The following is a 13,693-nucleotide window of genomic DNA, read 5'->3' on the forward strand; positions in this document are numbered from 1 at the left end:
GCAATTAAAAATAAATCCTTCTCTTGTAAAATGTGTTAGAATTAAAAAAAAACATTAGCTGTGTGTTACACTGGGTTGTGCATGCATCACGGTATATCACTCTAAAGTTCCCCAGAGCAAGTTTTGCAGTACACAACCTTGTGTGACCTAGTCAACAGCTGTATTTTATAGAGATTCTTTGACAGGAGCTGTATGATGCTTCAACACTGTAGCTGATCTCATTTTCAACCTGCAGGCCTCCTGTGGCTGTGACAGTTACTCGTCAGGTTGTCTCATTATAAACAGCTTGGTTTCAGAGCAGAGAGTGATAATCGGACAAGGTCTCCAAGAAGAGTGCTATTTCCATTCCCAGCAGAAGGTGTTAACATAACTCTTCACTTCTGCCTTGAGCCCAGTACTTAATAGATACTACCCTGTTAGGTTACAAAAGAACTGATAGTCAAATATCAACCACATTCTAACCTTGTTACTTTCTCTTAATGAAAAAATCAGCGTCTTGAGAAGAGAAAGATTTCTGTATTATTTTCCATATAAATAAGATTTAGCTTAGACATGTGCACTGTTCTGGTAGCCCTACTTCATTAGTGTGTTTTAGAAGGAAACTTATTCATTTGAGTAACATTGTTTTCTGTAGAGAAAAGTTTGTTACTTAAGATGCTGCACTTAATATTTGTTACCAATGGGCATGTTGAAATCTGCTTTAAACTTCTATTATTGACCAAGTTATGAAACGTTACATTTCATTTTACCATTAATGCCACTCGTTCTTGCTTCCCTTTTAACTCATAAGCCTAAATGTGAAACTGTGACGTGTGCTTTCCCATATTTATTTCACAACCACATTTCCGGTAGTGTTGACAGCAACCCATAGCCTTTTCTGGAAACAACAGTGAGGCTGGACCATAGTCCATCACAATGCAGGGAAACCATGTAACCTAATCAGCAGAGTGCCCAGCAAAACCAAATACATTCTTGAGGAGAACGTGCAAACTCCACAAAGGCTAGACTCAAACCCAGGACCCAAGAGCTGGCAGCGGTCTTCACAACTACACCACCATCCCATCCTTGCCCTTGTTCTGTTGTGCCATGTTTTGGCTGATCTCTATCTCCTTTATTAGCCTTTTGATATTTGTTGGGTCAGATTCATTTTCCAAGACTGAGGCTACTACAGCTTTAGTGATGCAGCTTGGATTCATATAGAGACAGGAGATCAGAGTTACAGTAATTGGAGGGAGGTTGGTGGAGTAGTTTCTGAAAAAAAAAAGCTCAAAATTTGATCAGCAAATGTTAGGTCAACTAACCTTTGAGAAGCAGCTGTAAAAATTACCTTCATTGTTCTTTGTCTCAGTCAACCACTGTTAAACACATTGAACTATTAAAAACATTTTCGACAATCTAAAATAAGTCCCATGATAAGCTATTAAGTTTGAAAATTCACAATTGGGGAAACAATCCATTGTCCTGAATATTTTACAGCTACTTTGTATGCTTTCTGAACATCGTTTAATCATGATATAGTTCTTAACAACATCTCCTTGTCCCTCTGTGTGGAGTTTGCATGTTCTACCTGTGTTCACATGGGTTTCCTTCCACAGTCCAAAGACATAATGGTGGGTTGATTGGGTTCTGGGAAAAATTGGCCCTGGTGTGGCTTCCCTGTGAGTGACATGTAGCCTTTAGGTTCTTACCTACTGTAGGTGCCAATTTCTAATTAGGTTAATAGTCAATTCCTTGAAAGGTGACTGCAGGATTTTCATATTCACTGTGTTTATTCTGACATGGTACTTTTGATCAAAGCGATAGACTGGCATCCTATCCAGCACCCAGCCGCTTGCTGGGACAGGCTCCTGCTCCCCCATGAATGTCTGTATACAGTGCATGCAGCTATTCATTCATTTGGAAATGCCCACAACAATGGTTTCTTCAAGTTCATGCTACAATAGCATCAAATATCAACCCGTCTGTGTTATAAATCGGTAATTATGGCGGTATAAGCTTAGAGTGGTGTAATAAACTGCAAGATACACTATTACAGTCTAGTACAGTAAATCACACAGTGCAGCAGCAGTATAGGTCATGAGTACTGTATGTGCACCAAATTTAAAATGGTTGCAGGATTGAAAAAACAACACCAATATAGACATAGCACAATGATAAAAGTTGTAATTATGAGAGCTCGCAGCAAAATATAGAGTGTGACCACTGGTTGTGTGAGACCAGATCTGCCTCTGTACAGGAAAGCACTCCAGTCTGTGCTTTGAGATGTACAGTGATGAAAATGGGCTTCTATGAGAAACAACAGGCATGAGTTTACCTTTTCGGTACATGTTGGTGTCACAGTTTTACCTTGTGAGTGCTGTAATTAAAAACACTGTATTTTGAATGGGCTGTCAAAATCTCAAATATAATTCTAGATGAGTGTTAATGTCTGTGTTCTTACCATAGTACAGTATATTGATAGGAATAGTCTTCCAGGTGCATTCTCACACTGGTGTATCGTGTTTATCATCTGTTACAGTTAACTGCCTGCGTCCATGGGTCAGCAGCAATGTTATACCCTATGTACTGGCAACATGTTTACATTCCCGTTCTGCCTCAACACTTGATAGACTACTGCGGGTGAGTACATCTTCTTATAGTTTGACAGATAATAGATAACCCAAAACAAAGTTGTTGTTTTTTCTTCTCAGATTCTCTCCTTTCATGGATGCCGATGGTCATACTATATGTCATTACTAGTCGGTATAAAAAAAAACGTTGGTGGTGCATATAAATTAACGATGGGTGGAGCTGTCATTTGGCCGATGCTTGTTTTATCCAGAGCAACTTACATTTGAATCCATTCACGCAACATTTTAGGGAAGCAGTCTCGCATGTTGCACCCCTTGGAACTGGAAAGTACAGTACCACCTTGAAGAACCCAAACCTCTGCATTAAAACAGTACTTGACCTGAAGATATTGCTGGTCCCAAGCCATCCCAGGAATGTCTACTTCAGACGATTCAGCTTCATATACTGTCTTGCATTCACATTAGATCTTAACTGAAGTGCTTTCCAGTATAGACCAATAGATTAAAGTACTTTGAGAAGCCACCTTTAAAGGCACTATAGAAAATAAAGTTGTTTTTATTATTATTATTATTATTATTATTATTATTATTATTATTATTATTATTATTTTTATTAACAACAAAATCCATCACTTATAGGGCAAGTTAGGCAGATACCACTGCTAAAAGTTGTTAAAATTATTTCACATAAATGGCTTCTGAATCTACATGAAATCTCTTGAATCCTTTGCTATCGCCAATGTGGTGGCACAATGGCCAGCATTGCTGCCTCACAGTGCTGGGGTGCTGGGTTCATCTCTGGACCTAGGGTGCTGTCTGTGTGGGGTTTGTTTGGCCCCCCGGTGTTTGTGTGGGCTCCTGTTTCCCCCCACAGTCCAAAGACAAGCTGGTAGGTTCATGAGCTTCTGGGAAAATTGGCCCTGGAGTGAGCGTGTGTGTCTGTGATGGACTGGTGTCTCATCCAGGGCGTATCCTGCCTTGTGTCTGTTGCTTGCTGGGATAGACTCCAGCTCCCCCTTGACCCTGAATTGGATGAAGTGAAGATGGGTTATGCATCTGAAATGTTTCAGCATAGAACTTCTATTAGAGAGTTGCTGCTCAGATTTAGGTGTTTATTTTCTTAACTCCCATTAGGTTCAGTGCCATTTTCACTAATCCCTCTATCACGATTATCTACGACACTGTCCATCACATTTCAAAATCTCTCTGATAAAAGATTAACCTTTATTCCACTGAGTTGTGTGTGTGCTGTGGCATTTCTTTGCTTTGTGCTGAAACAGTTCTGCAATGATGAACTAAGCGGCTTTAACCATAAAAAACAACATCAAACTATTAGGTTTGCATAATGTATGTGAGCTTCTGGTATTTTTATTTTAAACATGGACATGCCACTCTAAATGCAAGAAAACAGAGTTTTCAAGTTGTAACTAAAAAAACAGTTGATGATAAGAGAATTGAAATATGATCTTAGCAGTGTTTGTAATTTATATGCTGTATAATATATCTCTTTTGTTGACAATGCACTGCACTTCCTGTGTTTTACTTTTTCAGTAAATTGTGTATTTAAGGCGGCTAAAATCTGCCTTTGTATTTCAAATCTGACACTGACTTTCCTGGGCTATTATAATGTAGTGTCTTTCATTTGACTTCATTTAAATGTCTTTATCAAGTTGATAAAGACTGTTTTACTCATGTTTTATCTGTCTACAAAACAGCTGTATGAGCACATTTTACTCCAATCCGAATATCAATTGTTCCATTAGATCCTAATGCATGCGAAATATTTAGAGAGTACTTGACGTGAGTCACCTAGCTGAGAGAGTGACTGTCTAGCCATGAGGACAGGCCGGACAAACCCCCTGCCCCCTTCACTATTGCAAGGATTGAGCCAAGGGTCTGTGCAAGGGTCTAGGTAGGCAGGTGGGGGAGATGGGAGAGAGATACGCGAAGGGACGACCTGGGTGCGAGATTTATGTACATACTTTAGGCGAGCATGTGCCAGATTATGATCTCATCTTCCTCCTGAACTCCATTGTGCATGCTTTTTTCAATCAACTTCAAACAGAGACAGACCCAGTATTTTAGGATACTGGCATTTCATTGTAAGAAATGCCTGGGAGATAATAATATGCAACTGAGACCAATATCTTTCTTTCAGTGCCACAGTTTACAGATCCTGTATTACTATCCTTATTTGCCAATGTGCTTCTAATTATTGAACACCTGTGACTAGCTGTGTTGACTAGAACTTTCAGTTTTGCAGTCCCTTTTAATTACACAGCATCCGTTTAATGCAAACTTGTAGTTATATTGATCAGTCGTTTCTTTGCTCAATCTGCAACCTGGAAATAAGATTATGTATCACTTATACGTAGCGTATCATGAAAGTACTGTACATGTTTTCAATAAAAAGGAGGTTTTCATCAGATTTTAGTTATACGTTCAGGCATTTAAGAAATTTGTATGCCATTGCCTGTAATTATGAGTTTTTGTTAGGGGCCACATCAAATACCCTCAGCTCCAAGTTGAGCCCAGATAGAGAAAATAACCTATACAATTTTAGAATGTGTTATATTTTAAATGCATTTTTTGTTTGTTAGGTTAGGGTAAGGTGGTGTAAATGATTCTGTTACACAATTAAGGTCATTATTACACAAGAGTTTTCATTTAATGAACTAGGTTTCAGTATACAATCAGTACAATACAATCAATCGGTGTTATGGTCTCTAAGATTGCCTACAAAATGTGGTAACAAAGAAATCTTACCTTCAAACGCTTTCCTCATTTAACACTTTTATTTAGTCATTTTCATTACTTTAGAACAGATTGATCCTTTTTTGTTGCAGAATGAATTTCAGATGTATTTGTATGAGCACAGGGATGTATGACTTGGAATATATACTGTGCATTATGAAGATTAGCATGTCAAAAAAATAGCATTTCGGGGAAAAAATGGGAAAATATTATTTCCAGTTCGGCTGGTGGGGGTGGGAGTTGTGAGTTCTGCTTTGGAAATGAATTCAGAGCTCATAATTTGATTATTGTTCTGTATTCCCTATACCCTTCCATATCTTTTACTAACAAGCTCTGACGACAAATGTAAGGGAGCCAGCAGGGATAACCAGAGTTTTAAGTGAAGTGCCAGGAGCCTGAAACATTTAAATTTGAAGGAGGTTTGTTCCCCTGTGGATGATTTAAATGTTAAGTACATCCCCATCTCGGGGATACATGAAAATGCAATCTGAAAACTATTATCTCCAATCCAAATGAGCCTTCAATTTACTCACTGCAGAGGAAGGGCAGATTCTATTCATTTTCGCTGCCAGCAGGTGCCTTTTCTTTGTATAATAGGCTTTGCATGTGTAATTAACACATGAAGGCCATTGCTGCCAGATTCACTTCAGGTGCAACGCAGGCTGGAGCCTTCAAGACTCATGAGTGGACCGCAAGAGGTTTTTCGCGTCGGGAATGAAGATTATATTTTCTCTGGCTGTGGCACAAAAGTTGTGTTAAGAAGGGTTTCTGTTCGGAACCTGCTGTTGAGAGAGCAGGTGCAGACAAAGTGTGCACCTTGGCAAAATCCTTTTCGGAGATTTAATTCAGAAATGTTTTTGCCGTTCTCTTTACAGAAGCCTGTACAACAAATAGAGCTCACTGTGTGGGCTGGCTAATAGGTTAAAAAGTCTTATTATGAAACCTGTAATTACCAAAGATAAACTAATTAGTAAAATAGGAAAAACTGAAAATACAGCAGCCAATTAATGGGGTCATCATGTACTTTAATTAGACTGATAATCACACATTGTAATTTTCTGAATGGATGACTTTTCCATCAATTTATGTGTCATCAGTATATTTATGAAATGACTGGCAGCGATTTGCACGTGTTTATATAAATGAAACAATATGTTTTTGGTCATTTTGTCCAAATAGCAGATTTTATCTCCAGGCTTTCTGAGTGGTCTGGTGTTAATTAAGAGTATATGAGGGAGGGAGGAAGGGGTAAGCTGCTAATTATTTCTTGTTTTGCCCCAAACCTAAATCATTCATACGATGATATCGGCTGTGCAACAATACTGTGCAGCATTAAGGCTTGTCTGTGTACGGTTTGTGATAGAGCTGGAAGGCATAGCATGTTTTCTAATTTAATTATGTGTTTTGGAAAAAATGCATTGTGCCGTTTAGGTATCTAACCAAACTTTTGCATGGATTTTACTTTCCTCATGTTTTTATGACCTCCTAAAAACAGAGTAACACTGTTGGCACTTCTGGCTTAAAATGAGGTGAGATTTTAGTTTCAGTACAAACTGGTGTCCATTTTGATAGTTTTTTTCACTGGCAGCCTTTTGGATTGAGAACAAATCAATGGAAAAAAAGGAAAACCTTAAGAGACACATCTGCAGTCCGTAGCTACAGACTGGCAAACCTTCATGCTTTATTCAGTGCAGAACTTTCTTGTTCAATAATGTGTCCTCTATAGCCAGTATTTTGCTTTGATCCAAGTTTACTACAGTCATAAAGTCAAACTATGATAGTGCTATTATTCAGGTGAGCAGTACTGGATAAGATATTTATATTATATTTATAGGAGATATATCCTTTAAGATATTACTCATTTGCGAAAAGGTAGTCAAGAAAACTGATATATCTGTTTGTCATATCCCAGTGCATTGTACCTAAAAGCATACATATGTATTTGTTGTAAAGTTTAACTCATCCTTGGTAAGATCATCTTCTGAAATGATGGTGATAATGAAGAGGGGGAATAAGATAAATATTTTTTAATTAGAGTTAAGAGTTTTGTGTTTGACGTGTTTGACAGTGTAGTCTTCAGAATTTCTGACCTTTTGGCTAAACATAGAGCAGAGCATTAATAGCTATCACTTTGTGGTTTATTATAAAACTTACAAATCAACCCCATGTCCTTGTTTTTTCCCCTCCTTTTGAAAGAATATTTTGCTGTGTGTTACAATTCCTGTGGAAAAAAGACATGTATTGTGGTATTTTAATTAAACCTTTCTTCTGTTGGTTTCAGAAGATTGAAAAGAGGTTGCAGTGCTGTTAATTAAGTTCTGTGGATCCAAATTCTGCGTATGTGCTCGATGACAGTTTTTTTTTCCTTTTTTTATTTCAACACATTAACAAATTACTGGGATTTACAGAATCCAGCAGTCTCCCTGCTTCCTTTCATTATAGTTTCTAGGCCCTCAGTAGATGAGACGTTTTTGCACTCTTTCGACTTCCTGCAGTGGCCAAGACTTGGCTCTTCTGACATTGAAGCTGTCGTGTTCTGAAGCTACTTAATTAGAAACATGCTCATTTCAGTGTGACCTGAAGGAGGCTGGGCCACTCTGTCTGATATATGAACATTCCTAAGGAAGGCAGTTCTGACAGAGACATGTTCCCCGCTACATCTCATTTCAGAAAACTATTTTCAGTGCCTTCGGTATGAAAAGGGTACTTTGGCCCTGCATTCTTAAACCCTGAACGGCCTTATTTTCATAATGTGATCTTAAAAAAAAAACAATAGCCACGAAGGGAAGGTTGTTCGCAGAAAAAAAATGAATCATTTGTGCCTGGGATATATAATATATGTAGTAAGAGGTGTGTAAACCGCAACAAATGAGTTTTGAAACCAACAGCAGCCTCTTTTATACAGTGTTTCTTTCACAAACTGACGTATATCCTATTTTCACGATTTTTACAGAGAACTGTGGAAATTGTATAGAACAGCCCGTTGCTTCTGCAGGGTTGATTTCCTAAGCAAATAAAAACACTGTACATGAAAATCAAAGTATTGGAAAATCAACAAATGTCTGGTGTTTGGTATATTTTATCAGTGTCTTTGATCTACCACAGAACCAATATATAAACATGTCAAAACCGAAAAAATCCCATCACTGCAATTGATAAAAAGGAGCTTTTCTAAAGGGAGATCTTGGTCATCTTCATGAGATAGAGAAAATCTTGGATAGGCTTGAATACAACAGTGCTTTTACCTCTCTAAATATGCATTCAAGTGTTTTTAATAGTAGTGATAATAATAGTACAAGGTAGTGTTACAAAATCTATCCAGTAAGTATGGATATACATGTTCCGTTCATTTTCTAATTACAACTACTTTCATTCCTTTGCAAAACGGAGATTTACATGTCAGATAAATAGCCTAGAGTATTTCATATTTCAAAATGGTATAAATATTAACATAATGTAGTCCTTCTTACTCATATCACCACAGAACACATCTCTAAATCATTATTTTAGACTCATTAAAACAGCCATTTTTCTGTATCTGTGCCATATACCTTTGCAGTCGGCTGTACGAGGTCAGAAGGCTTGGGCAGAGGTGTTCACGTGTATCGTATTTACCCAAGGGTTATCAGGTGCATAGCAACAGCCTTGTCATCTGTTTTTTCTCTAAAGATAGCAGCATTTTGGAGTCGCTGGAAAGAGGAGGAAAATTTAAAATATACTGTAGCACGCACTGAAAATGTTTCAATGTGGTTGCGTCCCCATCTGTGTAGAAAAGTCAGAATCATTCTCCATTGTTAATTTTTACAATGGAATACGCTGTTCATCAGTTTTGAAAGCTTCAGCGCTGGCCAAAGACAATTCAGAAGTGGTGCATAAGGAAGGAGGGAAGACCAAGATAATGTAGGATAATGGGTGGGTGAAATTAAGAGGTTTGATGTAATGAAGTGGGATCTGATCTGTGGATGGACTGATGGTAGAACTCTGTCCTCCAGCAGTGGAATAAAGGACTTGCATGGTGATTCAGAGCACAACAACACCTTTGTCACCCTTTCCGTTTAGAATTAAATCCTTAAACCTTTGCATAATAGACTGCGACTGATTTTGCACATTTAGTTATTCCTTTGCTTTATAGGTTAGACCATCCACAGTTTTGAAGCCCAAATCTGTTCCTGAACACTTATTGCAGCACATTTGCGGTCATTCAGATAAAATGTCGATTGTAGATACCTGAATTTTTTTTTTCCTGAAATGCTGTGCATCATAAAATTGTCTGCCATTGTTCTAGAATTCAGAAATACAGTGTCATATTTTGGTCCTGTAAAAGCCCGTAAGGTATATTAATCAGTGGAAACATTCTTTTCTATGCAATTTTCTATCGATCGATTGATTTTATTGAACAACTCAAAATAGAACACCGGTTACAAACCAATATTTTGTTAGGGTTTTGATGTATCCGTAGAAATTTCCCACAGTTTTTTCTTATATTAGTGAATAATGATTGTATTTTGTAACTTATCTGTCAGAAATGTTTTGCATAATATGGAACTCTAAAATACATCTTACACTTAGCTTCCAGTTTTCTATCTCGAGATATGCCTGACATTGCAGATGGCAGCTGAAGTTCGATTTGACTGACTGCAGTGCCACTAAACAAAAAGACACTCGCGCACAGACATGTGACTTGAGTCTCATTATTGCAGTGAAGGGATACAAACGCATTTGAGTGTAAAAAGATACAGACAGGCTTTGTGGAAAACGGATTTGGTTTGTTTGTTTGTTTGTTTTTTTTACCATGTTGAATACTTACTGTCATTTTATGTTGTCCTCTTTATACTGTTGGCTGTCATTATTTCTGTTATTCTGCCAGAACGTGGTTTTGTATTTTGTCTATCTATATACGTCTACACTTAGAAACAGGAGAAAGCACTTTTAAAAATATATCTCTCAGTCTGCATAGATATCCTGTTTGTAAGTTTAGCACTCAGTCCAAATTTGCCATCTGGTTAAACATTTTTGAACTTATGATTTGGACATACGCATATACTGTACTTCTGTCTTAGCACGTGTTCCCATTGAAGGATATTAATAAGCAAATGTAGTATGGGTACTTGTAAAGCACCCTATTTGCTGTGGAAAGACCCCAGAGACAGCTCTAACTACAAAATGTCAAGTAATTTCTTTAACACGCCCCCAAAACTAGATATGGTCATCTAAAACTACAGTTGTTAAATGTTCAAAATGTTGTCCTTTTTGTTTGAATTCTGATTTGTAACAATATAGGGGAGACAAGGGGGTACAGTTTTTTTTTGCATTAACATTTTTCAGTCTCATTGTGAAATATGTTTGTCACAGTTCTCTTGCATTTTGTAGCTATGTACCTTGTAATTTGAAAAACTCTGACACCTTATTGGCAATGTAAGGGAATATGAATCTTTCTGCAACTGACATTCTGCCAATGAAGATCATTAACTGCTGAAAAAAAATGCATTTTAAGTGTGTTCTGGACAAAATATTTTGATTGTGTAGCTCCATATTGTTTTGCATTGTAAAATGCAAACAGATTCTCAGCTCAAAAGTAATATTATATGTGGGTATTTGCACAAAGGAAGAGTATTTTGTGGTTGTTCATTGATTGCTAGGTTCACTTTTTGTTAATTGTTTTATATAAAAAAGTGATTTTTTATAGGTTTGGACAAAGTTATTGGCATCCTAATTTATGTTTCAAATATAATGAAGTTTAACATAACCTTCAGAGCTTGCATTATTCCACATGTTTTGACCATTGTTGAAAAATGTCAGGAAGTCTTTTAGGTTAATTGTGAATGTGTGCCTTTAATTCCTTACAGACCATTGATTTTTCAACAATGTTTAATATCAGCATGATTAAACATCAGCATTTTTATTCCACAAGACTGTGAGGTAATTTGAATGTTTGTTTTTTACAGTGCCCCTATGCCCTACCTCATCGGAGTGCATTCTAGTTTAATGGAGGTAAGTTTGTTTGACTCTTATTAACATTACATTATTGTATATTCTTGGAAAACACAGGCATAAATTGCTACTGTTGCAGTATCTGAAAATGTTGCTTGAATTACACATACGTTTTCCCAGAGATTGAATGCTCCTTGACTTCAAGTAAAAATTGTCAAATGTCTCCTAAAAATAAATAGAAAGACATTTTACTTCTAAATCTTTTTTTAAGCTTTTACTTACGATTATTTTTCTCCTTTCCCTTGGCAGCCTATGTTCACTGTTTTGTTTATTAAACAGGGAGTGATACGAAAAAGGTTTTTAATAGGTGTTGATAGTTATTGAGGCCGAAGTATTTTCAAATACAGTATGAATATGAAAAAAAATCTATTATTCTTTCTATTCCTCTTATTAATTATCCATGTTTGGGAAGTAATTTCTCTCAGCTAATCAAACATTTAGTCACTTTTTGGAACTGATCTCTACTATTGTGTGTTTGTTACAGTCTGGTAAAATTCCAAGGATCCTACTATACCATAAATCGTGTTCAAATTCTCCGGACTATGTCGATATTAACTTTCTTTAGCGGTGTGTTCATTAGGAAGAAGAAATGAGAAAGCCTTAGCAGTACCCTGAATTCTGAAAACACATTTCTGTTTTTTTCTTAATGGAAAACTAAAGAGTCATTTAGGAAATAAAAAACATACTACAAGCAATTTATGAAAGAAAGTAGGCGCAGTGAAATGATGACTTCAGCTTTCTGCTGGATTTTATGTTCTTATACATGCACCATCTCCGGATTGTAAAATTGCTTAGTGGGATTTTAGAGTCAGTCAGCTTTTGTACAGGATGTATATCAGGTTGAGCGCAAATACTGCAGACAGATGAATAGTTAAGCACAGAAGATTATGTGCTTGCCATTTAATTGGAAGCAAAAAAGTACAGCTGGCTCACAGCTCTTAGACCCCAGGTTCAGTTCCAGACATGGACACTTACTGTGTGGAGTTTGAATGTTCTCGCAGATGTCTGCATCGGCTTTCTTTTGGTACTCATTTTCCTTCCACGTTCCAAAATCTTGCCGGCTGTGTTAAGTGGCATCCCTACATTGGCCCTGTGTTGTGTGCTCTCCCGACTAGCGTGTAGTGCCTGCTTATTCCCTGTGCCTTCTGGGTAAAGGGTAAAGTTCAATTTCGCCACCTCCATCTTTAACAGAGTTATGAATAACGGAAGGATGAGTTGTCATTTCTCCATAACATAGGAGAAACATAGGTTAACGGAGATTGTTTTCTGTCCTCTATGAATCCTTCTTGTGTCAGTATTTGGTGGCACTAGCAGAGCACTCGAGGAAAGATTTTATCAGTACGCATTTCAGAGTAGTGTAGTAGAGTTTTGTATTTGTTTCATCCCTAGGTTTAAAACCTCACTACAAGTACAAGCTTGAAAGACTTTTTAAATTACAAAGGAATTTTGAAAATCAGTTAACCGTGCCTTATTTTTTTGTGTAGTGTGAAATTACTGCATTCAGACATCTGCTCTTACTTGAAAGTTTTTTTTGTGTCCTGTGAGACATGATTGCATTTTTCTGTTTTGTTATGAAAAGGCTTCGAATCTCTATTTCAACTTTGTGTCCCCAAGATTTTTCAGAGGGAGAGACCTGGTGCTGGTGGGAGAGACCTGAATATAGTTTTGAACATAAGTAGCATCCAGCAAACATGAAATGTAAAATTGTTTTCCATTCACCAGTATTACACATACAGTATAAGTCTTTTAGGTCACCTGTTTTTAGATTGGCAAAACCTGTAAGTTAATGATGAATCAAGCAAATGATCTACTTAATTAAGAGAAATCGGGTTCTTGATGACTGAGGAGTGCTTAGATTTTAGTCTTGAGTGACCTCTAAATTACATGCCTATTTGGTCACAATGGAGTTAATTGCATAATGTCAGTGAAATACCAAAAATGGTCAATTATTTGCCATTCTTCTTCTTCATTCAGAAAAGTCTTTGTGTTGTCTTGTTGCTTATTTATATACATATATTTGAAATCAAGGTGAGGATTTCATAGTACAAATAATAATAATAATAATAATAATAATAATAATACAGTACATGTATGTTTATGTCCACAATACTATATCTATATCTGAAAATTATTTTGGTGAACACTCTTTTAGTAGTAGTAGTCATGAACAAAACACATGTAAATAATTCAGGTGGGGAGCTGTGTCAGCATGCGTAGGCTGCAAAGGAACAAGTAATAGGTTTATTCCATATTGAAAAGAGAAGAACGAAAACACAACATTGCATTTCCTTTCTTCTCTTTTCAGCATGGATGGCATAAACCTATTACTTGCTCCTCCACATGTAAATAAGGTCTAATGTAAAAGTGATAAATATAAA

At 36.9% G+C, this 13,693-nt stretch overlaps 1 protein-coding gene across 7 annotated transcripts in view; it reads left to right on the plus strand.

Annotated features, from left to right (window-relative positions):
• The window catches only part of dennd1a (DENN/MADD domain containing 1A), a 265,653-nt gene that overhangs the window by 132,821 nt on the left and 119,139 nt on the right, over positions 1-13,693 (plus strand). For all 7 annotated transcript variants that reach the window (XM_088615121.1, XM_088615126.1, XM_088615123.1 and 4 more), the window contains exons 10-11: positions 2,519-2,619; positions 11,270-11,315. In XM_088615121.1, the coding sequence (XP_088471247.1) occupies positions 2,519-2,619; positions 11,270-11,315 (147 nt within the window). The remainder of the gene's footprint in view (positions 1-2,518; positions 2,620-11,269; positions 11,316-13,693) is intronic.

This window comes from Lepisosteus platostomus, chromosome 21 (assembly GCF_059453375.1).
Source record: "Lepisosteus platostomus isolate fLepPlt1 chromosome 21, fLepPlt1.hap1, whole genome shotgun sequence".
In the NCBI taxonomy this organism is placed as follows: domain Eukaryota; kingdom Metazoa; phylum Chordata; class Actinopteri; order Semionotiformes; family Lepisosteidae; genus Lepisosteus; species Lepisosteus platostomus.